The sequence below is a fragment of the Trichoderma harzianum genome (assembly GCF_003025095.1).
Source record: "Trichoderma harzianum CBS 226.95 unplaced genomic scaffold M431scaffold_11, whole genome shotgun sequence".
NCBI classification, from domain to species: domain Eukaryota; kingdom Fungi; phylum Ascomycota; class Sordariomycetes; order Hypocreales; family Hypocreaceae; genus Trichoderma; species Trichoderma harzianum.
The window spans coordinates 178254-204888 of NW_020209259.1; the positions used below are offsets into that span (position 1 = coordinate 178254).

Consider the following 26635-nt stretch of genomic DNA (forward strand, 5'->3'; position numbering starts at 1 on the left):
TACATCGTAACCCATGCTTTGGGGTGGACCATATCCGCATGCCGCAACAGCTGCAAAAAGAAAAATCTCACCGCCCAAAAAAATCTTAAAAGTTGGCCGAAGCATTTACTGGCTGGTGGTAGTTCTCCAGCGTCGACTGGAACGGATTCCGCTGGCCACCCGATGAACTACCTCGGGGAGACTTCTCGGCGGCAACGATGTCGGCGTTGTAAGCCATGAGGCCATCGGCTTCCTCGGCATGCTTCTTGCGACCCCAGACTCGGAAGGCGACCAGAATGAGGGTGCCGAGGATGATGGCACCGCCAACGCCGACGACGACACCGATAATAGTGTTACGGGTCTGAACTGACATGCCAGTAGCTTTGGAGTTCTCGGCGTTGAGGGCTGCTGTCTCGGTGGTCCTTGTCGTGGTAGTTTGGGTTTGCTTAGAGCCATCAGAGTTGGTCTTAACAACAACTTCGACCTTGGTTGAGACATAGGTAGTTTGCTGTTCCGACTTATCAGAAGATCCATCCTTGTTGTCTCCTCCGGCGCTTGTCTTGTTCTCGCTGCTCCCCTTATCGCTAGACGAGGTGCTTTGGGGGGGAGGCGTCGTGGATGGAGCAGAGGCAGAAGGTGTGGTCGAGTCAGAAGGAGCAGTGGTAGAACCAGCCGAGGTGGAAGAAGGAGAGCTGGTGGTGCTGCCAGGGGCAGGGGTTGTAGAAGAAGATGAGTCCGGAGGTGGCGTAGAAGATGGAGGAGCAGAGGTGCTTGATTGTCCTTCATCGGAGGATGTAGAATCAGCAGACGAAGAGCTGGAGCTTTGGGCCGGTGGCGGTGATGGAGTCGAGGATGCTGGGGGTGGGCTGCTCGGGCTTGGAGAGCCGGTCAAGTCATTCAGAGCACCGGAAAGGGAATCCGCTCGTCGAATCAATCCACGGTGGTGAACTTTTTGGTTGTCCCACCAAGTGGCCTGGGCCATGCAGAGGATGGACACCACCACGACCAGCACCGAAATAAGCCTTGAAGAATACATGATGAATATCTCGTAGCGTAAGAGTAGACGAAGGAGAGAGCTGAGTTCAAGTTGACGCAGAGCAAAGACTCGGGGCTCTGGTTGATTTGGATTCGTCGAAGCTTGCCTTGGACGTCGAGATTGATGGATAGTTGAGTCGAATCGAAGCCGCAGGGCGGCTGGTAGACGCGATACTGGGGTTCTCCCCTCCTAGCGCTTTGTCTTTTGATGGACAAGACGGCAGGCTAGACGGGCGAATTACTGTCAGGAAGCTCCCGGTGACGAGGCCAGGACAAAGAGAGCGGATGGCCGGACGAAAAGAGTAAGAATGAAAGAAAATAAGGTGCGTTTGTATGATGGTAGGTGGAAAGAACGAATGGCGCCGATATGCGAAATGAAGCGATGACCTAAAAGGCCTTGTTCGGGGTGTGTAAAAGCATCAAAACGAGGGACGAAAAGGAGAAGGATTGAGAAGTGAGGATAAAACGAGAGTGTTTTAATATTGAGGTGACAGGGTTTGACAAACCGGCGAGAGCTCGTATTCAGTTCCGGCCAGCGGGAAAAGGAACCCCCCAAAATCCCACCAGCGCAGTGCCACAATGCCAGGCACTTGGCGCACTGTGCGCGGATGGCAGAAACGACCCGAACGCTTTGTTGTGCCGGCCATGTCAGGACTAGGGCTCTCGGGGCAGGCCGCCTAGCTCGCTGTAGCGGCCTGCGCCTCCGCCATCTTCTGCCCTGTGGACCAGCGCCAGCCAGTGCGAGACGGGTGGCCTCCTACGGTGCTGTGCTGCGGACTCTTGTTGGTCTGCGCTCTCAATTTCAGGGTCTTCAGCAGCTGTCTGTCACGCGACTTTACGATATGCCTGTACAGTACGGTGCCTGGGATCAATATAAAATAGAGTTATTGCTTGGCTATGGATTTACAGTAGGTATTTCGCGATAGCATCGATATCAGGCCAGAGCAAGTCGTGAGCAGACGACCATCATCACATCTCATCTCATTTGCCGGAGACGTTAGCAATCGCTAGCCGTCTGTGTTGCTTCTAGCGCGAGCTAAAATTAGCTCAGCTGTCTTATCCTCTGCTTTGCACAGAGCTATGCATGTTCCAAACATATCCATGGACTGGACGTGCGCAAGAAGCAGCAGCAAATCGAGGGTTCTTGTGCCTGATTGACCAAACTTGAAATTGCAAGCACCACTGATACAAAACTGGCCAATGGCTGGATGCGCGTCCCAGTCCAAATGGTTTGGATTGGACTGGAGTTGTGGCTTCACACACTGTGCCTCCGTATGATGGATCTGTGCAAAATGCCTGCTTGCATGGTGTTTGTATTGTACGCGCAACATGCTGTGCGCAGGCAGGTAAACGCCGTGCAATCCGTACGACTCCGTACGGATCCAATGGAACCCGAATGGCCTCGTGCTTTGGCGCCCTCACGAACGTGTTGACGCCTGTGGCCTGTCGTCTCTTCTCTTTGTTGCTCCCGATACCCGCCGGGACCGTGACACGTCGCTCTCCTGCCCAATGATCCCCAGGGTTTCATCGAATGCCGAGTCAGTGCGACAATCGTCGCAAGCCTCTGCACGCTGCCTCTCTCCTGAGTGCTGCAGCTAGACCAATGCTCGGTTGCACTACCCGCAAGTTGAGCAGATTCATTGGCAAGACATGCCCTCTGTACGGAGTACTCGTACGACTTCCCGTCCTCTTGCAGCTCCCGCACGCACTACGTATGCTCCCCAGCACAGTGCGCCATCTGCCAAGAAGCAATTGTGCAGATTAAGTCCCGGACAAATTCAACACAGCCCAGGGAGCGAGGCCGCAAGTAGCCACAAGATTCGATCAAGGAACGGAACGTGGACGGAGTTTGCGAGTACAGGTAATCATACAGTATTGCACAGCCACGTCTTTCTTGTCCGGCTAGCTTGGCCAACTTGGCGTCTCTCCGATCGACAGAACTTCGGCATAGCTCCGAGTTATGACGAGCCTTGTTTATGCATCGTTTGAAAAGCTTGAAAACACTCGTATCAATTATATCATCAAGGGCGATTTTGCGTTTTTGGAAACAGGAGAAAATAAGAGAGAGGAGCTCGTTTGTAATCTACATGTACCCTTTGCCCTTGACGTTCATTACGGCCCCAGTAATAATTGAGCACGAGACTGTAGCCATTGCAGCATGCATAAGACAAGGATGAAAGGTTACTATGTAGTCTAAATAGTGCCAAGTTTTATTATCCAGTCAGTTTGTTTCACACTGACCACTACAGTGAAACTGTCATATCCCAGAACAGGAAGGAGAGACTAATGGGTAATGAAGATAGGTAGATGAAATGGACAAAGTCGATATTGTTGACAGGAAGCCCGTCATATGCATGGCCGATAGAGGTACGATAGATAGCCCTGGAGCTATTGACGTTGCTGTAGTTCTAAAAAGGGTAGCATTCAATTGAGTTTGCTAGTCTCCAAAGCCCTAAAAAGAAGCTCCTTCTAGTGCCGCTTTTTTTGGCCGCTGCACTAAATGGTTGAATGGCAGAGGCCAGCGCGGGAAATAGGAGGTTGTATCTTGTATCCGCGGGCCACGCCTATTTCAGATGAGACAATGAGAGACAGCCATGACGTCAGGAGGATTTGCAACCCAGAACAAAGAGAATCTACAATTGCTTTCAATGGCGGACTTTTGCGAATTCCGGCACTTGATCGACACTTTCTAAAATAATTGAACCAAAGTGGAAATGCATCAAATTACTCCGGAACAGAGAAAGGCAAGTAAAAGTCCTTCAGAGGTGCTTCCTTTCCTCGGGAACGAGAGGACCGAATACAAGCAATTGTCACGGGAAGTAACGACCAGCAGCTGCCGCTTTCGTAGAAACATCACATGATAAACCCTTCGTTTAGAGAATGAAAATTCAATTTGGTCAGTCCAAACCTGACGATCCTTTGTGATGACCAAGCCTGGGAGACGATGTCGAAGGAATTATCGGAACAATGATCCATCGAACCGCATGTTTTCTTGTTATAGGCAAAAATCAGCAGAAATCCCGAGCACGCGCTCCAATGACGGCACACGCTCACCTCCGACCCCGCGATCTAAATCTCATCTCGTTTAGTCCATCAATCCATCTACCAGGTCTGTCATCGGATGGACCACTGGCTAACACGGATTTTACTATGAGAGCAACGCTGCTACCATGCAGTGAAACCCCAAGGCTTCGGTTTTGTCCCGAGCCCCTCAGATGTGATTGGCATGGTGATTTGGGTTGAAGAAAAGCATAAATTGACCGTCCTCGCGGTCCAGTTGGGGTTCTGGGTGTTGTCCATCGAGGACGCAAAGAGAGAGAAAGGACTAGGGAGAATACAGTCATGAAAATGAAGCCAGACTCTCTGTTGTCGGCGTTTGCGCTGCTGCTCACAGGCATCAATGCCTCGAGAGTTGGCATCCCTGGCGGCCGACCTCGTGAGATTATACTCGACAGCAGAAATGGGCCGCTTCAGGATATTGTCACATGGGACGAATACTCTCTCTATGTCCATGGGGAGCGAGTCATGATCTTCTCTGGCGAAGTTCACCCTTTTCGCCTACCCGTGCCGTCCCTGTATCTTGATTTGTTCCAGAAGATTAAGGCACTTGGGTTTAACACGGTATCGTTTTATGTGGACTGGGCGCTTTTGGAAGGCAAGCCAGGCAAGTTTCGTGCTGATGGCATCTTTGACCTGGAGCCTTTCTTTGAAGCTGCTACCAAGGCTGGCATTTACTTGCTGGCTCGCCCGGGACCTTATATCAATGCCGAAGTGTCAGGAGGCGGATTTCCCGGTTGGCTGCAGAGGGTCAAGGGCATTCTTAGAACTGATGCTCCTGATTATCTACATGCCACAGACAAGTGAGCCTAACCAACTTCTGAAGACGACTAATTTTTTTCGGCTAATACGTATTACATGTAGTTATATGGCACACATCGCTTCAATCATTGCACAGGCACAAATCACAAACGGGGGGCCGGTGATTCTGTATCAGCCAGAGAACGAGTATAGCGCCGGCAATGCGGGCGTTGTGTTTCCAAACAAACCATATTTCCAATATGTTATTGACCAGGCACGAAATGCTGGCATTGTTGTCCCCCTAATCAACAATGATGCCTTCCCCGGCGGCACAAGCGCCCCTGGCACAGGTCTTGGATCTGTAGATATCTACGTATATCTTCCTGTGAGATGTGACTGAGAGCATTAAGCTAACTCGTTACAGGGCCACGATGCTTATCCCGTTGGTTTTGATTGCGTATGTCGAGGGAATCGTCCCCCGTGTGAAAGCTTGTTACTAACCAACCTAAATAGGCCCATCCTTATACCTGGCCAGAAAACGGGCTTCCTACAACATATCATCAAACGCATCTCAGTCAGAGTCCAAGTACACCATTTTCTCTTGTTGAGGTAGGTCTTGTTTGCTTCGTTGCATATTATCTTCTTTAGTACCATCTAACACCCAAGATAGTTCCAAGGTGGTTCTTTTGATCCGTTCGGTGGATGGGGCTTCGAACAATGCTCTGTTTTGGTTAATCATGAGTTTGAGAGAGTCTTTTATAAGAATAATTATGCGGCTGGTGTGACCATATTCAACCTATACATGGTATGTTTTCTCCCATCAGCGCATGACACTATATGCAAGTGAAGAGGGAAAAATTATTGACGCAATCAATTTAGATATTTGGCGGCACCAACTGGGGCAATCTCGGCCACCCTGGCGGTTATACGTCATATGACTACGGATCGGTTAGTATTATGAGATGCCATAGCTTCAAAATGACCGAATGCTAATTGATTGATAGAGTATCAGAGAGGACAGAACAGTCGACAGAGAAAAGTATTCAGAGCTGAAATTGCAAGGCCAGTTCTTGAAAGTCTCTCCTGGATATATGACCACTACTCCAGGCAACGTAACAACAGGTGTATACAGCGACAACCAAGACATTGCGATAACACCGCTCTTGGCAGAAGAAAGCGGTAATTTCTTTGTTGTACGCCATGCAAACTACTCGAGTACAGAATCGACGTCATATACAGTCAAGCTACCGACTTCTGATGGAGAAATCACCATCCCTCAGCAAGGCGGCTCGCTTACTCTAAATGGTCGAGACTCCAAGATTCACGTCACCGACTACCCCGTAGGAAACTATACTCTGCTATATTCAACTGCAGAGGTATTTACATGGAAAGCCTTTGCCAATAAGACAGTTCTGGTTCTTTACGGCGGCACAGATGAGCTGCATGAGTATGCTGTCAAGAATCCATTTGCTGGCACGAAAGCTACAAAAGTCAACAAGATTGAAGGAAACGGTGTTACCATCCACACCTCTGAGGATTTGACTCTGGTTCTTCAGTGGACGGCTTCCCCGTCCAGGCAAGTTATCCAACTGGGTGATTTGGTCATCCATATGGTTGGTAAGTATCATGTCCTGCAACAGTATTCACTCGTGTCTTGTATTCTGAAATAAATGCTGATGGTCGGCTATAGATCGTAACTCTGCCTACAATTACTGGGTTCCCACTCTCCCTGGAAGCGGCAATCAGCCGGCCTACGGCAGTTCCTTGATGAATCCCGCTGCTGTCATTGTAAACGGGGGCTATCTTGTGCGCTCCGTAGCTATCCAAGGCTCAGCTCTCTCATTGCAGGCGGATTTCAACGTTACCACACCGCTAGAAATCATTGGCATCCCACATGGTATTTCTAAGCTTGTCGTCAATGGAGAAGAGCTAGACTACACAGTTTCAGAACTCGGAGACTGGATCACCAACCCAACCATTGACCTTCCAGATGTCCAGGTCCCGGAGCTATCATCACTTACATGGTACCACTTAGACTCCCTTCCAGAAATTCACAGCAACTACGATGATTCCCACTGGCAGCTTGCTTACCACAAGACAACCAACAACTCCATCGCACCTCTCAAGACACCGGTGTCGCTATACGGTTCAGACTACGGCTTCAATACCGGAACGCTCCTCTTCCGCGGCCGCTTCACAGCGTCCACTGCGCAACAGCAGCTTTCGCTCACCACTCAAGGAGGATCCGCCTTTGCAAGCTCCGTATGGCTCAACGACCGGTTCATCGGCTCCTTCAAAGGCTTTGACGCCGCAGAAAGCGCCAACTCCTCTTATGAGCTCAACAACCTCATCCGAGGCCGGCGATACACCCTCACCATCGTTGTCGACTCCACGGGTCTCCATGAGAACTGGGACATTGGCCTCGATGGCATGAAATCCCCTCGCGGCATCATCGACTACGCACTCACCTCTTCCAAGGGCACTCACGTACCCATCTCCCCCTGGAAACTCACCGGTAACCTCGGCGGCGAGGACTACCGCGATATTTTCCGTGGCCCTCTCAACGAGGGCGGCCTCTACTTCGAGCGTCAGGGATTCCACCTCCCGTCTCCTCCGCTTCACGCCTTCTCCCGCGGCTCTCCGTACAAAGGCATTTCCCACGCCGGCATTGCCTATTACACTGCCAAGTTACATCTCGACATCCCCGCCGACAAGTACGACGTCCCGCTATCCTTTGTCTTTGACAACACCACTAGTGCGGCGCCTTATCGTGCTTTGTTGTACGTCAACGGCTTCCAGTACGGTAAATACGTGAGTAATATCGGCCCTCAAACCGAGTTTCCCGTCCCGGAGGGAATTCTCAACTACAATGGTGATAATTGGATCGGCGTTGCACTCTGGGCACTGGAAAGCCACGGTGCCAAAGTCCCAGGGCTGAAACTCAAGGCCCGATCGCCAATCCTCACGAGCAGGAGCAAGGTAGAGCTAGTCAAAGGGCCGTCATACAAGAAGAGATATGGAGCGTACTAAGCATTTGTTTGCTTCACAAGACTAGTCTTCTCTTAAAAATGTGCACAATTGAAGAAAGATCATCAAGTCATGTTAATTCGAGCTTCTAATAATACAATGTCCAGCATCCCCGACGGTGCCCAGACTGAGCCCAAAGTAAAATGTCAAATAGTATCCCTCCACCGCGAATATGCCCTAAGAATTTTTTCCCTAGAAATTTTTTCTTTTCTCAAATGCAAAAGTATGCAAAGATAGCCCACAAAAGAAAGGGTATCGAAAATCTCGTGTGTTGAGTCCCAGAAAGCAATGCTTGAATTAATATACAAGGCGCGTGGCTATGGACGCAACAGAAATGCCCGCCAAAATAGCAAATATAAGAAAAATATTCGACTGTGTGCTCGAGGAGAAACAGGCAACGAGAGAAAAGAAATAAAGAATAGAACTCTGTGCCCGCAGATGAAAAGACATAAAGGAGAGGATATGTCGTCTTGAAGAGGACGGGTATGTGTGACAATAACACCAGAGTCGACAAGTATGAATATCAATACCGTGAGCGAATGCAAGAAGAAAACCCCCAGTGGTAGTATATGTACGTGTTAAAAACAACAATGGCCCGTTTCGGTAATGAGAGTCTGGAGGATATAAAAATAGATGCTTCAAGTACTCAAAAAAAATCCATATGCGGTCGAGAATTATAAATATGATGTTAATACCTGCCTCACGACAGTTTTAGATTCGAACTCCCCTATAAGTCGGGGGATTACCGCGCGTAGGCTGGTTATGTCTCGGAGAGATAGGGCTTTCGAGCAAACCATGTCCGCTGCGCCGGACGGCTTGCGCCTCTTCAGCTTTCCTTCGCTGTGCCTGGGCTCCATCCCAGGAACGATGAGGCTGAGCAAGAAGCGGCCAACCGGATGAGTTGTTTGGAGACGAGCCAAAAGCTGGCTCTCTGAACTGTGGCGGAATGGGTGGTGGGACACCAGAATCCATGATGCCACGGGGTCGCGGAGTCCTTGGCGACGGTGCCCCAGTGGTTGAGTAAGAAGAACGGTTTCCTGCGCCCTTGTTGAGAGCTTTATTGTCCGGTATCGTAACTCGTAGTTCTGGTGCTGATGATCGGTCTTTAAGAGAAGAGCTTTTGGCCTGCTGATTAGATGAATGGGTAGTCGGTGACACCGACTGAGCAGACAAGCTGTTGCTGCTCGCTGCCGCAGAGTTTACTAGTGAAAGCGCCCGTTTTCTCTTTTCTGCGTCGACCTTGCTCGAGGAACCCACGTTCCCTGCAGCAGACTTCCGACGGGTCAAACTCAGGGACGGCATTCTTGATGTTGCTGCTTCAGCAACTTGTCGTAGCGAACGTCGTTTCTTCAGCGATTTAGACCCATCCGAATCAGTACCCGCCTCGATGACGCTATGAACATGCGCAGTGCAATCAGGGGAAACCAGGTTGTCAACGCTCATGATGGTGTTGAGGGTTGCGCTGCTGGCGTCCATCTTGCGCGAAGCTGAACGAGATGCCAAGGCTGGGTTGTTGTGTTTTTCATGGCGTTTCGCTCTTGACTTTGTAAAGGTAGAAACAGATTCGACGGCTTGTTTCGCCGTGTCATTTGCTAGGACATTGTTTCTCTCTCTTTCCCTTTCCAAGCGGACAAAAGGCTTATAGAGCTTGCTGTGTTTATTAATTCTATCGGAAGTAATCATGTGTGACATTGTCGGTTGTTCCAAGGTTGGTCGTCGTGATTGGTTATGTTGAAAGTAGCTGTTGTCATCGATACTTTTCGAACTCGGGAATGAGCGTTCCGAAGCATTCGAGCTGTAGCCACTATCCGCTTTAGAAGATGCCCGGTGCGAAGTTTCAGATGACGCCGTCGAACTGAAGTCACTATTGGATCTCCAAACCCCGATACTGCCCTTGCCACCAGAGCCTCCTTCGTTATCTTCAGCGTCGGAATAACCCAAGAGAGGACTGGGAACTTTTGACAGCGGACTGGGCATCAAGTCATCCACAGAAGGCTTTGCTATCTGGCTTGACGGTTGGGAACCCCTTTCGCTCAAGTTGAAACCAGAGATGGAGGCCAAAGCTCGAGATTCTGCTCCTGAGCCAATGACGGTGTGACGATTTTTGCGGCGCGCCATATTCAGGTCAAGCCCTGAATCCTCAGGCAGCGGCTCGGCGCTCGATCCAAAGTGCGGCTGGCTGGCTTTGTCTGGTGGGCTTGAAGGGGGAGTTCCGTTCATAATCTTCAAAGAACCAAATTTAATACCCCCAAGCTGCTTATAATCCGACTCGCACGGAGTGACAGCTCGCTCCAGTGGTGCAAATCCTACCGACATGGGAGGCATGGACATGGGAGGCATGGAAAGATGTCTCGGCGCTTTAGTGTTAGGGTTGAATGCATACTGACCATCTCCAAAAACTGGCTGGCTCTTCCGAGAACTTGTCCTATCTGGAATCGAGAGCCTATCCTCTCGCCTTGGCCGGGTAGCGACGCCAGGCGTCTGAATAACAGAACGCCGCCGCACTGGAGCGTAGATTGACAGGTCCGAGGTTGTTCTCGTAAGTGAGGCGCCCGCAATGGTGGAAGCCCGCCGTTCTTGGTATTGGCTGCTATGACTCTGCCTCCGCCTTTGGTTCTGGCGCGTTCCAACTTGGCTGTTCATGGCGGCTACCTGGAGCTCTTGCAAGAATTCTGAGCTTGACCGAGGCAGCTGCTGAGAAGCGTAAAACTGCAGCAATTCGGATTGCATCGACGAACCCCTTTCCAAGCGATTGCCATGCCAGCTAGTTTTCTGTCAGTTTCACAAGAACGATTGAAGGAACCCAACATGAACAGACCTTTGCGTCCGCGTAAGAGGCCGCTCAGCATTGCTGTACATTACGGAGCTCGTCCTGCGCATCTGGCTGCTTACCGTCGAGTTTGCATACAAAGAGTGCGATCTCGCATCTGTTATGGGTGATTCTGGTAGAACGGGGCTCCGCATATAATCAGACTCTCGCCGAGATAACCGTCTAGAGGGCTCATACAGTCTCTCGATGTAAGGCTCTTGTGCTGCATCGCTGCCACATTGTGAATCCCTTGAGGAGAATGGCATAGAGGCCGCAAGGTATGATTCTGAGATGCGGGTGCTGCTTGACGCAGCTGCTCCCGTAGGATTCTGCGGTCTCGGCATTGCTCCATGGCTAGCCGCTCGAGGTTTGGATAGCTTCTGAGTAGGCTTCCGAGGCGCCTCTGACGACGGTGTGTTCCCCATCAAGTAGATCACCCCGGTGGGTATTTAGAAGAAAAAGGAGAGAGGGGAAAAGAGTGATGTTTTCGGAGGTTCAGCGAGAATCGCGGGGAAGGGTCGAGGGAAACAACAACCAGGCCAGCTGTGTGAGATGCTCAGGTGTGGAATGTAGCCGTCGCCATGTCTCTCCAAAACTTGGGCGCAGAATTCAAAACATGGGGATGTATGGGGTACTCGACAGGGGAATTTGTAGGAGAATTGTAAGAGAGTTCAACGTCAAGTCGGAAGTTAAAGGCGAAAACAACAGTAATAATATATGCAGAGCAATGGGGAAAAAAGGTTTCGATGAGGGCGTAGCGCAGTCGGGTATATAGTTTTTTCTTCCTCTTTTTTTTCTTCCTTCCGTCTTCGCCTCCCAGAATCGAGGCGGCAAATCGCACCGTGATGCTTAAATCGTGGAGAGAGGGGTGAAGCTTTTGACCAGAGCGCCACCTCCGAACGTATGTTCTAAGCCGACGCCGTTGCGCCTCGAATCCGGTTCCGGCGTCAGTATTTTCGTCTGACGGAGTATCAATGGGAATCACAGTGAAAGGGAGTCCGTTGGGCAAAAGAATGGCGCGTTGGAGAGCAGCAGGATCGATGCAAAAAAGAAGTCTGCAAGGCCGAGTAAACAATCCAAGCAGCCAAAAAGTCGCGACACCAGGGCCTGACGATGGCCTTCGCACATCATCTCCCACGGCAATCCAACAAGCGGCTAAAGCTATCGTATATGCGCTGCAAAGCTCCACAATTCTCGCACGCCGCTGATGGAATTGAGGCCGCTTCCTGGTCGACGGTGATGACAGGGGAGCCCAAATTGCAACCGAAGCTACCCCTGTGAGATTGCCTGGTTGGTCGCATTACAGCCAAGAGTTCGTCACGCTACATGTCTGAGACAAAGCAGATTGGATTAGCCGTGTCCACCAGTCAATGCCGCCGGAGCATCCAGTCCTCTCGTCGTCGTTCCTTGATTCGTTCTATTCTCTCTTCTGTTCTCTCGCCTTCTACGGAAGCACCTCTTCTGTCAACCATGGGCAATCCAGTCCGATGGGTGAGACGACGAAGATGAAAAGAAGCATCGTGGAAAGACCCATCAATTGCGAAAACCTTGGCAGCTGAAAGCTCGGAGCATCTTTCTCCTATTCGCCGACAGTTGGGTTTCGTCGTGTCCAGCTGGAGAGGAAGATTCGGGGCTAGCTGGTCTAGCGCGGTCGATAGCTAAGAGAGAGAGTCAGCCCATGGCATTGAAGCCCGAAATGCGGATTTGCAGTGGGAGAATACATCACATCATCGCCTACCTGTTTTGTCCTGTCCTGTCTTGGTTGTCTTTGTCGAGGCTGGCCGTCTGTCTGGCCATCTGTCCGTCTGCCCTGTTTGGCTGCTTGGTTTCATCTGTCGAAAGCTGCCACGTCGCGTCCACAACCCAACCAGCCCAAACAGCTAGTCACTCAATTTCAATCGACGATCAATCGAATCCATATCGCCCGTCAATCAATGAGCCAGCGCTAACTAACGTCAACGACGGATCCTCGGATGCTCGTAGACCGGCGACCTTTGCGGGCACGTTCGGTGCAAGATCTCCATCTGGCCTGCATGGCGTGTGGGGAGCTCTCATTACAAACGGATCCCACCACGATCTAGCGATAATTACCGGAGCCCCTCAGCAAGATCCGGCGAAGACGACGAGGTGCTGCTTCTAATTTCAGACAGAAACCGCCAGGCGGCATTCCATGGTAAAGTCACAGTGGCAGTGGAGGGCAAAGAAATGAGCAAGACCGATGACTAAGCTTGCCCCTTTCGCTGTTGCTACCTGCAATATCAAGTATACGAAGCATTCCCCTACTAGCAGTTGCATCAGGCGGTTACAGGTACAGCACAAGCAATCTCTGGTGCTTCGTCTCCATGGCTCAAGCTACTATAAACTTGTAGGCTTCACGAGTATTCGTACGACGTGCTAGTACAGTAGCTACTAGGGAGCTAATAGAAGCTATTAGACGGATCAATGGCTGGTTTAAAGAGGCTGGATGAAATGAACCAGTAGCGAAGCTCCATCCATCTAGAAATCATCCGATGACAAACCTGCGGGCAAATCCGATCCATTCTGCTGACTCCCGCCCACATGCAAAAAAGGAAGCAAAAAAGCATCAATGGGATCGTGCTGACCAGAGCCCTGGCAAGCGAAATCTCGGTTCCGCCCAGAGACATGGTCCCCATTGATAGTCGAAAAAATTGTAGCATTGCATCATTCGCTGGACGGCACGCGCGGAGGAGAGAGACTGCCGATGCCGAGGAAATCCGTGACGTTTGCCATTGTCTGCACCCACTCAAAAAAGTAGTAGATAAACATGTCTCATATTAGAGTTACCCTAGACTATCGTGAGAGTTTGAAGAGATGGCTTTTTTTCTTCTTCTCTCTTCCTTTTTTTTCATATGCACGTTTACACTTTAATCTATTGCCTATGACGTGATGCCGTGATTTTGCATTTCCATTATCAATTGCATGAATGATGTTGACTTTCAAAAAGTCTTCTTCTCTGGTTTCGACTCTGCATCGTTATAGCACATCGTAATTTTACTCTCCACTGTGATTGAAGGTTGATCCTCTCAAAGCATGTAAGTGGGTGAGCATACAATACGGCGCAGCTATCCAATGCCTTTGGCCTCTTCATCTAGTAGCATTGTATTATCCCAACTCACATGATGACGCCGGCATTCGTAAATGGGACTAAATTATCTGCATGTCTCAAATCTTCCGCGCCCAGGCTGAATTGTGGCGTTGCAACCCTCAATGCCCCTCCAAGATGCCGAAGCTATTCTCCAATCACATACGTACAACCTTGGCTCCCAATCCAAACCTCATGCACTCTCCCAGCCTCCACGTCCACCCTGGAGCCGACGCCGTACGTCGTCTTTTTACGATCCGCCTCGTTAGGATACCACAGTGTCATCTCGCCGTCGACAATCAGATGCGTTGTCAGCCCGCCGTGCGAGTGGGGAGGGTAGTGAGAGTTTCTGCAGCAGCGCGCATTAGCGACCGAGCACACAGCCACCATTGATTGATCTGCTGGCGATGCTTCCGTAGAGCCCGAACGGCAGAGAAGAAGGGAGAAGACTATTGAAAGCTGCTGATCATTATCGAATATGATACAACTGCTCAACGGTACGTATCATAGAGGGGAGAACGCCTGAAGACGAATGATACAAAACATGTGCAGCAAACTATTACAAGCGCTAGATGGATACACAGGTAGCTAATACGCGTATCGACCAGTCACAACGACCACAGAAGCCACGGCATGCAAAAGCATCGACGCTCTGGTTCGACTTACGGGCCATCACTCCAGGTAAAGACGTTGCCAAACCCCCACGATCTGACCTGCGCCTCATGCCGGTCACCCATCTTGGCGGGTGCGTGCTTTTTCGATTGCAGGCCGCGCCCCGCTGGGATCCTTCAAGGCGAGCCTTTATGATGGACGCCCGTTTGGGGCAGACCGGCGCTCAGACGAAGAGGCTGCTGATACGATACGGCGTGAGACGGTGGCTGAGCTCGGTCGTGTCTCGTTCTTCTTCTGCTGGTTATACTTTGGTTGTGCCGCAGCCGAGAGAAGACGCAGTAGCAAGCGAATGAACGATGGGAATGGGTGAAGCCGTGGAAGAGGCAGAAAAGAGTGAGTGAGTGAGAGAGGATGGAAGCGAAGATGGCGCTATTCACAGTGCATGACCTCACTGGCGCAGACCCACTAGTCCCAGGCCTGAAGCACCAGCAACGGTGCCACGCCCCGAGCCGCAGCGCTGGGAGGCTTGGACAACCTTAAAAAAATTTCTGAACTGTGTCCATCATTGTCATTGATTTTGATAGCCACCCAATGCATCATGATTGACATTGATCAACATCATAACCCCTTTGAGTAGTTGCCTAGAATTAGCGAAGCCTCTCTGAATGCTTGACTTGACCCTGAAACAATGACGAGACCAATTTACCTGCTTCTCCTGTACGTTAGATGTCCAAAATCTGCCCAAGGCATTATCTCCGCCCTACGAGGCCATCAGGCCACCCATCTTTTCAGCTGGCACCGGTCCAAAGCAACCTAGCCTCAACCACACATGCATCGCGAGGGTTGCATTGGGAAATCCCTCCCCCGATAGCCCTGCTTTGCGAAAACTTGCAGAATCAGCTATACCGTAACCTGTTGTGACTTTTTGGTGCCCAAGTTCAAACTCTCGTACTTACCACAGCTGTATCTGGAGCATAGCCATGCCAGAACAAGCGCCCTCAACATGTGCTCTTATCCAAACGGAAACATTCAAGATGCAAAGCCGGGGTCCTCCATCAAACACAATCATCCTCGTCCTCGCCCTATCAAGCCCAGCCCGAACACGACAACCAACCAACTCCACGTCCAGCCCTGCCGGAAGACACCAGACCAGACACAGTCAGTCACCCTGTCCGCTCTCCTCCTCACTTCCCCCCTCCAATCCCGTGGCTCGCATCCGACGGCATGCCCGCTACCGCCAGCCTCACTCAGCCCAGCGCACCAATCGCCGGCGACCGCATTGCAAGACAACACAGCACGGCAAAGGCACTCCGTATGGCAAAGCCTCTCTTCCCTGCTCACAGGCTGGCCACGAGAACAGCGCCAGAGAAGAGGCGTCTACTTGTCACTCCATACTTGTACTACTCGTACATACATCACCCTTACCTGTTACATGTGCATGCCGCCAGACCAGACGGCAAACAGCCATTCGCAGAGAGTGGGAACTTGTAATTGTAAAGGCTCTCGGGGATTGCCACCGGGCCCTCAGTAGCAGCGGCAGCAGTAAGGCTGTGCACGCAGCAAAACACTGAGGTGGACATCCCGCCCCATGCACAAGAAAGCAAGACACCAGACAAAGCCCAGGCCTTTCGAGTCAGGTAATTCTGCCAGCACAAGGGCCAACTATCCCGACCCTCTTCGCACTGTCGCACTGTGCGCCCTCCCCGCCCGCCACAGCGCCGCAACCCCCGAATCTTGAGGCTCAACAAGGCAAAGACAGCCGGCTCTCGCACGGTGCGCGCCGCCCCGACAGCCCAGTCCCGTCTCCAGTCTCTTCTCTCTGCCGTGCCAGGCCAAATTGATGACTGCAAATTCAAGCCCTGGGATCCAAAGTCGCTCCACTAAAAAAGACCCTCCCAGGAACAACTTCCCAGCAGCAGCCCCAGCAAAAGCCCCAGGGAGAAAAGCTACCAGTACCAGTAACTCGTACAGTACGGCACAAAAAGTGACAAGTGCCGCCGCTGCAACTCGCTGCACATGCACAAGTACCCTTCGGGTTACAGCGAGAGGGACCCTCCGCTAGCTTACCCAAAACGAGAACCATTGGCAGCTGAAATAGCACCAGACCTCTTGCTAGTGAGCTTGCTAGTAGCGGCACCTAAATTAAGAAGCTGACCCGATTCCTTCTTCTCACCAGCTCGTTTCGTTTCTACTTCTCTCTCTTGCCCTCTTTTCATCCTCATCCTCTTCCCCCTCGAAAACCTGTATTCTTGCGTCGATATTTGCCTTTTCAGACTGATTGGCATATCCACGCACAAGATAGATGCACAAATAAAATATAATCTCCGCCGTTATACAGCTGACCCAGAACGGGAACCGAGAGCCCGCCTTATATAAGACAAAAGACAGACGAGACACACACGACAGAACCCGGACAGCTTATCCACCTCAAGGGCGGAAATCCAAAAGAAAATCTCCATATCAACACCATCCTCCGCCGACGTCTTAATCCTCTGAGCCTCGTTACATCCTCGTCCCGGCTTCTGGGTTCATCGTCCGCTTTCCGAGAGCGGCTGGCATTTGCTTGCCTCTCATGCGCTCCTCACCACGACAGCGACAGCGGCAGCGGTAGTATCTCGCTTCTCGTCCTTGTCCTCCTCCCCACCCCCAGCCAGCTACCATGTCTCTCACCTGCGGGCTCTTTGTAAGTGTCCAGCCAACTTTAATTTTCCTTTTCTTTTTCCCTTCCAAATATACCAACTCCTATTCTCTCACTTTCACCTTCTCCCATCTCCTCATCTACGGTGCCATGCGCAAACCAACCCACCACGCTAACACATGGCCAAACCTACAGCGCCGTCGTTCCAAGACGGACGAGAAGAAGCCGCGGCGGACCCGCACCATTTCCATCTTCGATCCGAGTCTCGATGCCCTCAAGCGAATGATTAAGAACGCCACCATGATCTCCCCGATAAGGCTTGGCGATGGCGACCCGACCCTTTCCCGCCGCAACACATTGACACGCGAGCATTCCATGACGCCCGAAATGATTGCCATCCTAGAGAGAGTATACGACGACCTACGAAGCGACGAGCCTGAGCTATCGAAAGAAGCATTCATCAAATTCATCATGGACACCCAGGGCGAAACCATGGTCCAGCTGGATAAGGATCAATACACCCTGGGACAGTTTCTCTACGTCTTGGCACACGAATATCGCTGGGAAGCCATCCGGAAGCCATCACAAAAGGATTACTCGAAACCCATCACAAACTACTTCATCAACAGCAGTCATAATACTTACATCAGCGGCAACCAATTGGCTTCAAAGACTTCTCCAGAGGCGTACATGAATGTCCTAAAGAAGGGCGGTCGTTGTATCGAAATCGACGTCTGGAATGGTGACGATATTCCGGTCGGCGGCGAATCCAAATCCCCATCTGGCAACGGTCATTCGAGGGCCATTTCTGGCATATCCGGCAGCTCTCTCCCCTACGCGGCCGCTGCCGTCTTCGAGAAAATGGAAGACAAGCTCGAAGCCGCCAAGGACACTGCCAAAGGCTATCTCGGAAACTCAAGTGGCGGACGCTCAAGAAGCACCAGCACCAACAGCAGAACCATGACCGACGACACATCATCCAGCTCCAGCAACGTATACCTTGCCCCGGTGGCCAACGTCTCCAGCGATAAGTTGGAGATCCCCCGCCTCTCGAGGACTCGATCATCTCTTCCCCGAGGAGAGCCCATCGTCACCCACGGATGGACCTTTACGACTCCCTGTGGATTTCGCGAGGTGTGCGAAACGATCCGAGACCATGCCTTTGCGCATGGTAATGACCTGCCCATCATTATTAGCTTGGAAGTCCACGCGGACCACAACCAGCAAGAGGTCATGGCGACAATCATGAAGGAGGTCTGGGGACCGATGCTTGTCCAGCAGCCTTATGAGGGCTGCGATCCCAAGTTTAGAGTGCCCACGTTGGACGACCTTCGGGGCAAAATCATGGTCAAAGTCAAGCGCGCATTCCCGAAGATCAATGGCCCACAAGACGTCACTGCTTCCTTGCCCGTTTTGCAGACAGAAGACGACGGCTCGACCTCGGACGATGAGCACGCCCCTCGTCTCCGAGCAGCCGCTTCTTCCCCCGCCGGGGCCCTCCCTCAGCAGGATGAGAACGGCAAGGTGACGATATGCAAGCCCTTGAGCGACCTCGCCGTCTACACCCGCAGCGAGCGGTTCAAGAGCCTCAGCACCCCTCAGGCGAAGCAGCCCACCCACATCTTCTCCATCAGCGAGGACAGAATCTTGGAGCTGCATGAGAAGTTCCCGCGCGAGGTCTTCACCCATAACAAGAACTTCTTTATGAGGGCCTTCCCGGCCGGACGAAGGATCAACAGCTCCAACCCGGACCCGAGCCTCTTTTGGCGAAGAGGCGTGCAGATGGTGGCCATGAACTGGCAGAACATGGACGAGGGCATGATGCTCAACGAGGCCATGTTCGCCGGCGAGGACGGCTGGGTCCTCAAGCCCGCGGCGTACCAGGGCGCCGACAAGGCCAGCGTCACTCTCGACCACGCCGCCAAGCACACCCTCGACCTCTCCATCACCTTCTTCGCAGGCCACAACATTCCGCTCGAGGATGGCGAAGAAGACACTTCGCGCAGCAGGAGCAATCTCCGTCCCGTCGTCAAGGCCGAGTTGCACATTGGCGAGGACGACAAGGACGGCCACGAGCACTCTTACAAGCAGCACACAAAGACGGCCAAGTCATCCAACCCCATATTCATGTCCAGCTCGCAGCACAAGGACGCAGGCGACAAGTTGCAGTTTCTCAACATTCCCAAGGTGGTGGAGGAGTTGAGCTTCATCCGGTAAGTTTTTTGATTACAAACTTTTCTTGCACCGTCGTTTTTCTCTCTCGCTACCCCCTGTCATCCCCCCCCCCTTTCCCCCCTCTCCCCTTAACCCAGGCTTTGTTTTGCGCAACAGAGGGCTCTTTGTGTCACGCCCAAAATCGCCACAAGCTGGCTGTTGTTGAGCTTCATATTGCGCAATACACAGCGTGATACTTTGAGCGGCAACTGGCAAAATCGACCAAGCGGTCGGCGGCTCCTATCCGAGCTCAGTCAATGTCGTATCTTTTCACTCTTTCTTGGCTGCTACCCAAAGCTCGAGTTGGTGTGGTGTGGTGTGAGCTAGCGGTCAAAGAACAGCAAGCCTTTCGGATCCAGCTTCTCGGGTCCTGTTTGCGCAACTGTTCCCCCCCCCCTTTCTCCTTTTTGGCCCTTCGCGGCAAGTTGCCGTCCGGAGGTTACCACCACAAGAGGGAGCAGCTATTTCTTGTTGGGTGTCCGTGGCTTGCATTTGCTAGACTACTAGTTCTTGGCTGGCCGCACACCAAGTTTTACCCCTTAGTTTATTTTAGCTGCATTTCTGGCTCTCACAGCAAAAACGGTGAAAGGGCCGCCTATTACCCCCGGTGGTATCACAGCTTACGGCCGAAGATGTGACCCCAAGAAAATTTTATTAAACACACAAAAAAAAAGGAGAAAGGAAAAAAAAAAGAGAGGCTAACCAGGAATTCAAATAGACTCAAAATTGAGGACAACTCGCACACCGTTAGTTCACCGTGTCTCGCCTGGGCATGCATCCGCCTTGACCGGCTGCAACGAGGGTACCGCTTCATCCGCCTCTTCGACATGAAGGGCAACGAAATCCTTGGCGGCAAGCTGCTTGTCAAGGTCGAAAAGGTGTTACGGTGAAATGGGCGGTAAGATGACGCCAGCACCCAGCACCACCATCCCCTTTTCTTTCTTTTTCTTTTTCTTTTCCTTTTTTCCCCATTGGAGGAAAACGTCTACAGGTCTTTGATTTATTTCGGGGTTTCCAACTCGGTGGTTGAACAGTATACCATTTTTATTTACATCTCCTTTGTCATTCTTGGTTTCTTTGATTCCCTTTGTCAGAAACAACAACTCTTAGAGAGTCTCGGGAAAGAGAGGGCGAGTTTATTCCCTCCTCGTTTAGCGTATGGAAATCGGCGTCCCTCTTTTGGTTCATTCATCTTGGAATATTTCGGGCTAGAGAGGGGGAGGAAGGAAACCTCATGCATTATAGAAAACCGCATCGAAATGAACCCCATTGAAATTTCGGGGGAACAGTCTTCTCGGCGAAGACGAGTATAGTTTATTTTTTTTTTGTCTCTTCCCTTTGGGAGGAAGAGGGGGAGGCGTTGGGGAAGAAAGAAAGGAATCGTGTTTGCCGGCTTGGCAAAATCAATCAAATTGATATCAAAGGGTCTTAGGCCATGCACTACTGCGTCATTTGCCATCCATTGCATTCTTGTGCATGTTCCCTGCTGTAAAAATTGAAGTCTTGTTGGTTGGCCATGGCGTGTGCCCGAGACGGCAGAGTGATGGATGCTGTGCAAGACGCAGTTCTCCTGTTCCCCCAACACACACTCGCAGCACACACACTCTCCAACGACCCTTTCTTTTGCGGGTTAAGAATACTTCGTAAAAGAGCCTTAAATCCTCCGCGGGAATGGCACACGGGTGTAGCCACGCTTCCTCCGTGGTGCAACGAGCCATGCAGCTCTAACATTGGCCCTGCTGAAGATGGCATGCCCCCCCTCCTCGTTCTTCTCGTTCTTCCATCCACACCACCATCGAAAGGGTAGAAGCAGATTTGCTACCAAGCCTGCTACAGCACTTACTATACTAGCGAAACGCCGCCGCGTAAAAGAAAAATGTCACCAGCTCGGGGGAAAAAAAAAGTCTGAGGAATGGCTGCCCGCGCAGTAGTGCGGCCGCTGAGCGCGGGAAATTGGTAACAAACCGTCAACGATCGAAGAGTAGCGAACCAATTGGGTACATGGCTCTCCGCTGACCCAACCCCCTTCAGGCCCTTCGGAGTTGATTCGTCTCTTTTTTTTTTCTGCCTCATTCTTCTCTGCTCTTTTTTATCTGAGCGGAACGCGGCTAGTGGCATCGGAGCGAAGGGCTGATGCTACGACATCACGACGCCGCTGACCGAAGGAAGCGATTGGGCGGTCCCCTCGTGCTGCCAGTGCGGATGCGGCTGCTTCCGCGGGTTTCCTAGGGACTTGCCGCAACGCCGGCCTATTCACCGTCGGCAGAGCTCTGCTCAGGTGTGAAATTCGCGGTAAAACAAGGTCTGGGAGACACGGAATGGACGTAAGAGGTTTCACTGCCGGCGGTCGGTGGCCGGACGCACTGGCGGCCGAGCACGAATCCTCCACCAACAACTCAATTGACAAACCACAGCCTGCGAACTGCCGGTATTGCTTCATGCCGGCTTGAATGCCAGTGACGCAGTGAAACCTGCTAGCAGAGCTCCGGTGTGTCCCAAATATGCCACGAAATGATGACCTGTGCTGGTTACTAGCCGTTGTCCGGCAAGCTGCATTTTGTCATGTCCTAGCCGCCGTCGACACGTCACAGAACGTGCCAGCACCGCATCCATGGTGCGACCTTTTTTTCTTGTTCCCTCCCTCTCTGTTCCCTCTCTCTTAGTTTGAAGTGGGGGACAAGTTTAGGCATATCGAAGCACGTCTGGGCAAGAGAGTTTGGCGTAGCCTGATAGGTCGTGGCCGTTGACTTTTTATTGGTCCAGGTGTCTTGAGCTATATGCGTCCGGCAAGGAGATGTCTGCAGAGCAGGGCATCTTGAAGGGTTCTAGTTTAACCGGATAGCCTTGCCTTTTTCGAGTGCTGTCGAAATGCAGGTAGGGCTTCTTTTTAACGCCGTGTTTCTTTACCTTTTTTTTTTTTTCGCCAATAGAAAGCAGAGTCAGATCGTCAACGACAAGGACAAGAAATGCCAACTACCCGTGGTAACTTACCACGAGATAAGCTTGCAGCTCAAAGCCATGACCATACAGCTGCTTAGATGGACTGTACCCGATGGCAGAACTCGCCGAAGTGGAGAGAGAGAAGGAAACCAAGCGTGATGCTTCATGCGGCCGGGGTCCAGCACCTGCATCGACACATAAAGCTGGACTCCATCCATACCAATTGAAAGTATGCCTTATACGCCCATCGAATACCCGCAAAGCGACAGGATTGAAAGACTACTGCGGATTCTATATTAGCCACACAAGGGATATGGACCATTGTGGTTAGCAGTCGGCGGGCTATAAGTCAAGCGCCTCTGAAGATGCATGTATCAAAACAACCGGCCCAACAAGTCGAAAGGGCCTATCAATCAGACCAAAACAGTGGCACCATGGGAACAGTAAGCCATCTGGCTGCGACAATTTGAGTGCTACTGTGAAAAAATCCTCAAAAAATGCTCTTCTCATCTCACGCCCCCTCCTCGACAGGGCCTGTCTGGCGGAATAAGACAAGTGGACAGGAGGGTGCGGTCACGAGGGCTGGGCATATATGCACTCCTTGTCAATGGCAAGACTTGGTTTGGCCCCCAGATTAGAGTGACGTCGGCGATTGGTTTGTGGCATACGGGTTTTGCGTACCTAGTAGCCATAGGTTGCTGGTCTCACTTCGTTCGCCAATGTCTTTCACCGTAGCTATCTGATCCAGCAAATGGGAACCGCAGCAGTGATTTCGATTCCATATTGGCTCCGCAGGAGGGACCACTTTGTATACTTCAAACGTAAGATGTGAAAACGGATGATGCCTGCTTAGTCCAATAAGACAGCTGCGGTTAACTGTGATGGCAGCATGCAGGATTGCCGGGTACGTACGGTAGGTCTTCGTTCTCGGGTAACTAACCTGACTGACCGCTTCATCCAATCACTCGATGGGCGCTAAGGAAGCTCTTCGAAGGGTTGCCCTGTCATGGTACGGCTTTAAAATGTGGTTTGATACTCCTCCCGTGGTGAAATGTGAGACATCCTTCCGCCGGTGGCTTGGCCGATCTCTTCCCCTGGTCAAAGGAAGCTCCGCTCTGATTAATTCAGCTTCCTTGGACGCTTGTAAAGCTCTCTCTTTGGTCCTGAAAGCACCGCCTTGGACTCTGCTCTAAAGGGGGGGCTAGGACACTTGAGTGATACGAAATTCTAACTGGAGAGCAAATTAGTACCTGGATTGCCCTTGTTCCGCCGGCTGGCCGGTAATCCTTCGCGCCACAGGTCAAGGCTCTTTCGCAGGTTGCGACCCCCGAGTGCTTGTCCAATAGGGGGGTTTCCAACCAATACTGCCATCCATGTTTGAATCGAAGGCGAAAAAGAGAGACGTTTAGGAGTTACCAGTATGCATTAACTTGTCATTCAGAGCCTGACACCCTCCCCCGGTTGTATTTCATATGCACAAGCACCCTGCAAAGCTCAGTGGCACGGACAACACGGACCTGTCTGGGCACCTCTGTGATGCGGCATGCATCATGTCATGTTATTGTAATCGAAGCAAGTCGAAACTCTGTTTTGAGAATATGTCTGGGGCCCCATAACTTATAACTGGGCAGCACTACTGCCTGGCCGGAGGTTGATTTGGTTCCTTTGGCATTGGCTGACGCCGGTAAACACGAAGAGGATCCCCTCCCAAAGGCCACTCGCGCTTGGCCACTAGCAACTTAATCTAGAATCTCTCTAGGAGCTGCCACCGGATGGCCATGTGCACTATCTCCCAGTAGTTTAGCATTGCCATGTAGTACTCCACACATGCCTGCAGTTGAAGGAGCATGCATTTCGATATAGAGGATCCGTAATTCCAAAGAAACTTCCAGTCCATGCCGGGGCAAAAGTTCAACTACAAGGTAGTTCTGCTAGCAATGACCCACTAGCTAGCCATTGCAGCCGCTGAGATGATCAAGTGGGGTGTGAAAACATGGGGCGAGGGTCGTCGTCTTTGTTTCCCTAGGTACAGATTGCTGGATAAATGTGAACCAGGAGACACATATGGAAAAAGAAGAGTGGCTATTTTTTTCTTGCACAGATGCCGTGTGGAACGGTGGCTGGTGTGTCCCCTGGATTTTGACTCGCTCACTATTCAGCTAGGTTGGTAGGCTTCGTCATATGTTGCAAAGCCTTCACGATATGATAGAGCGGCTTGTCTAATTTCAACGACCGCTAACACGGGACAAAACTGGTAATATGAATCAAAAATATGTCGATCCGGCTCGGAGACGCATCCTAGGGGAAACGAAACTCTGTGTCCGTGCTTGGCAAGTGCGGAAAAAGGAAACCCTCATCAGCTCATGGAGTCGTTTTATGTCATGGCAGTTTCGGTAAAGAAATGCCACAGCGCGGCTGCGGCGATATGTGCCCTTGCAACATGCAACAAACAGCACATGCCTGTGGGCAAAAACTCAGACTAGACCAGAATATGAGATGGCGGCTCACCATGGAAACCAAAACCATATCGTCGTGTGTGCAGTTTGCCGGGTGGAGGGAGGGAGAAAAGGGGATCCGCTTTGTCAATAGCGCTCTGGCTGGGTTCCCCTGGCCAAGCTGAGCAAGCCGTTTTTTGCGTTTTCATTCACTCGTCAAAGCGACCGCCTGACCGTCGAGCCATCTGAGAACTGACAGCCGCGTGTGTCTCTCGTGACACCTCGGGGCCCGCATCTTGTAGCCATCGGCGTTTTCCCTTCTCCCTCGTGCTTTCTTTTTTCTCCATTGGCAATGCGGATTCTGTAATTTTGGATGCTGGCACCCCGCGGCAAACTCGCCATCACCCGCGGGTACAGTCCCATCAGATAATAATAATGATAATTTAGGACACATAAAAAATAGGGCCTGCCAGCCAGAGAGTTTGCGAAGCGGAGAGACAACCGCACTCCAAGGGTTAGCTGCTGCGAGCCATTGCGTAAAAGAAAAGTGGTCACGAGCTGCCGTCTGTCTAGTTTGCGGTTGCTAGCTTGAGAAACGAAAGGACGCCTGTGCTGGTACGAGTTACTGTAATCGTATAGGCCAAGGTACTCGTAGATGCAGATCGTCGCGTTGGCGGGCAGCAATCTGAATCAGTCGCCGGCCAGAAGAAGGACGGGAGGTTTACAGACGGCGAGCACGCAGCTAGCCAGCGATTCCCACGGCAAATGGCCAATGGCGTCAGGCATCAGGGGTGTAAAAGAGGAGAGATTGTCGAGGGCCGGCGGCTTGACCTGACCTGACCTGACCTGATCAAGAGAAGAATGTCTCAGTTACGGAACTCCAGTGATGGGGATAATGCCGGCAGCAAAAAGAAAGCCGTCCATCAGAAATAGAATAGGCACGTTGACTGGAGCAAGCTGGAGCTGGAGGATTGTCGGATGCATCAGCCCGCCCCAAAAAATTGTTTCCCTTTCCCTTGCGGCTTGGCCCCATCGTGCTTGCCTATTCCAGCGGCACCAGCCCGCATCTGGCCAAGCAGATGAGCCGCCTATCTAACACGAATCCTGGCGATGACCTCAGTCAGGGTTTGCAAAGCAGGTACTCGTACAAGTACTTCCATGTGCTCCATATACTCCATACACTCCATACTCCATACATCCATACCTCTATAATATAGCACCTACCAGGTACAGTACCTTACACTTACCATACTCCCTAGTAGGCATGTGCTCGCCCAGTTCAATACGACTCCAGCACACTACCGGGTGGTAACCCTTGCGGATCCCCCGACCCAGCCTCGAACTTGGATGGCGCACATGTCCAGAGAGGGCAGCCGAAGAATGCAACGTCAAAGACGGCATCGTTACGGAAGATATTGCAAGTGTTGCCGAGTAGGATTGACGCCTCTGTGCTGCCAGATTTGGTTCCTTCAAGACCAGGACGGGCTTCCTTGGCGGCAGGGGGTGGAGCGTCTGGGAGTTGTACCGACATGTACGGGATACGGAGTGCTAATACACAGAACCTTGGAAATCAGTCTTGCCGGGCGATGCGAATGCCAAGATGCTGGAGAGAGAGAGGCTAGACGGATCCATGATTATAGTAGCCAGTAGGAGCTAGTAGTAACTAAAGGTATTCGAAAGGAATTGCGAAACACGCATCAGCGAGACAAATTAAAAAATAAAAGGGCTCGGCCTCTTGTCACGTCTAAATGATGACTGACCTGGAGCTATAGCAAGTATTGATCTGACTTTGACTTGCGTTTGAGCCGAGGCTCAAGCCCGAGCATCAAGGTGAGGCACTAATAAATTAGCACATTTGATACCAGACATGGCCCGTTGCTGCAACTAACATGGAGGTAGCAGGGTAGGCAATAGCAAAACAACTCGTTGGCTGCGAGGCATTGCACAGCACAAGCATATTGCCAATTTCGAGTCGTCAATTAGCAGTGCACACGATTTGCTAGCAAATAAGGCGGGTTGACCGGAAAGTGGGTGACTTGACTGCG

At 51.5% G+C, this 26635-nt stretch overlaps 7 protein-coding genes across 7 annotated transcripts; 4 read left to right on the forward strand and 3 right to left on the reverse strand.

The window, feature by feature from the left end:
* Positions 1–85: 85 nt before the first annotated feature.
* On the reverse strand, positions 86–1015 carry M431DRAFT_92966 (hypothetical protein; the record flags this gene model as incomplete). The annotated part of the gene is made up of 1 exon (XM_024924424.1): positions 86–1015. One exon carries the CDS (start codon positions 1013–1015, stop codon positions 86–88), a length of 930 nt encoding a protein of 309 aa, XP_024771241.1.
* Positions 1016–2510: 1495 nt separating this feature from the next.
* M431DRAFT_510718 (hypothetical protein) lies at positions 2511–2822 on the forward strand. The gene has a single exon (XM_024919530.1). The coding sequence runs from the start codon at positions 2546–2548 to the stop codon at positions 2777–2779; it is 234 nt and encodes a 77-aa protein (XP_024771242.1). The 5' UTR covers positions 2511–2545; the 3' UTR covers positions 2780–2822.
* Positions 2823–4230: 1408 nt separating this feature from the next.
* M431DRAFT_222278 (glycoside hydrolase family 35 protein) lies at positions 4231–7985 on the forward strand. The gene is made up of 8 exons (XM_024913572.1): positions 4231–4874; positions 4936–5185; positions 5237–5269; positions 5326–5421; positions 5483–5617; positions 5692–5760; positions 5817–6429; positions 6503–7985. Exons 1-8 carry the CDS (start codon positions 4357–4359, stop codon positions 7840–7842), a joined length of 3054 nt encoding a protein of 1017 aa, XP_024771243.1. The 5' UTR covers positions 4231–4356; the 3' UTR covers positions 7843–7985.
* Positions 7986–8550: 565 nt separating this feature from the next.
* Positions 8551–11252, reverse strand: M431DRAFT_522549 (hypothetical protein; the record flags this gene model as incomplete). The annotated part of the gene is made up of 2 exons (XM_024920504.1): positions 10658–11252; positions 8551–10603 (listed from the first exon to the last, which is right to left on the reverse strand). Exons 1-2 carry the CDS (start codon positions 11071–11073, stop codon positions 8551–8553), a joined length of 2469 nt encoding a protein of 822 aa, XP_024771244.1. The 5' UTR covers positions 11074–11252.
* Positions 11253–12326: 1074 nt separating this feature from the next.
* Positions 12327–12788, forward strand: M431DRAFT_497843 (hypothetical protein; the record flags this gene model as incomplete). Its single annotated transcript, XM_024917640.1, has 1 exon — positions 12327–12788. One exon carries the CDS (start codon positions 12327–12329, stop codon positions 12786–12788), a length of 462 nt encoding a protein of 153 aa, XP_024771245.1.
* Positions 12789–13696: 908 nt separating this feature from the next.
* On the reverse strand, positions 13697–14986 carry M431DRAFT_148778 (hypothetical protein). Its single transcript, XM_024912782.1, has 2 exons — positions 14418–14986; positions 13697–14100 (listed from the first exon to the last, which is right to left on the reverse strand). The coding sequence occupies exons 1-2, from the start codon at positions 14486–14488 to the stop codon at positions 13899–13901; spliced, it is 273 nt and encodes a 90-aa protein (XP_024771246.1). The 5' UTR covers positions 14489–14986; the 3' UTR covers positions 13697–13898.
* A 1627-nt stretch (positions 14987–16613) lies between these two features.
* On the forward strand, positions 16614–20205 carry M431DRAFT_222426 (hypothetical protein). Its single transcript, XM_024913573.1, has 3 exons — positions 16614–17046; positions 17197–19214; positions 19934–20205. Exons 1-3 carry the CDS (start codon positions 17023–17025, stop codon positions 20103–20105), a joined length of 2214 nt encoding a protein of 737 aa, XP_024771247.1. The 5' UTR covers positions 16614–17022; the 3' UTR covers positions 20106–20205.
* The last annotated feature ends 6430 nt before the right edge of the window (positions 20206–26635 follow it).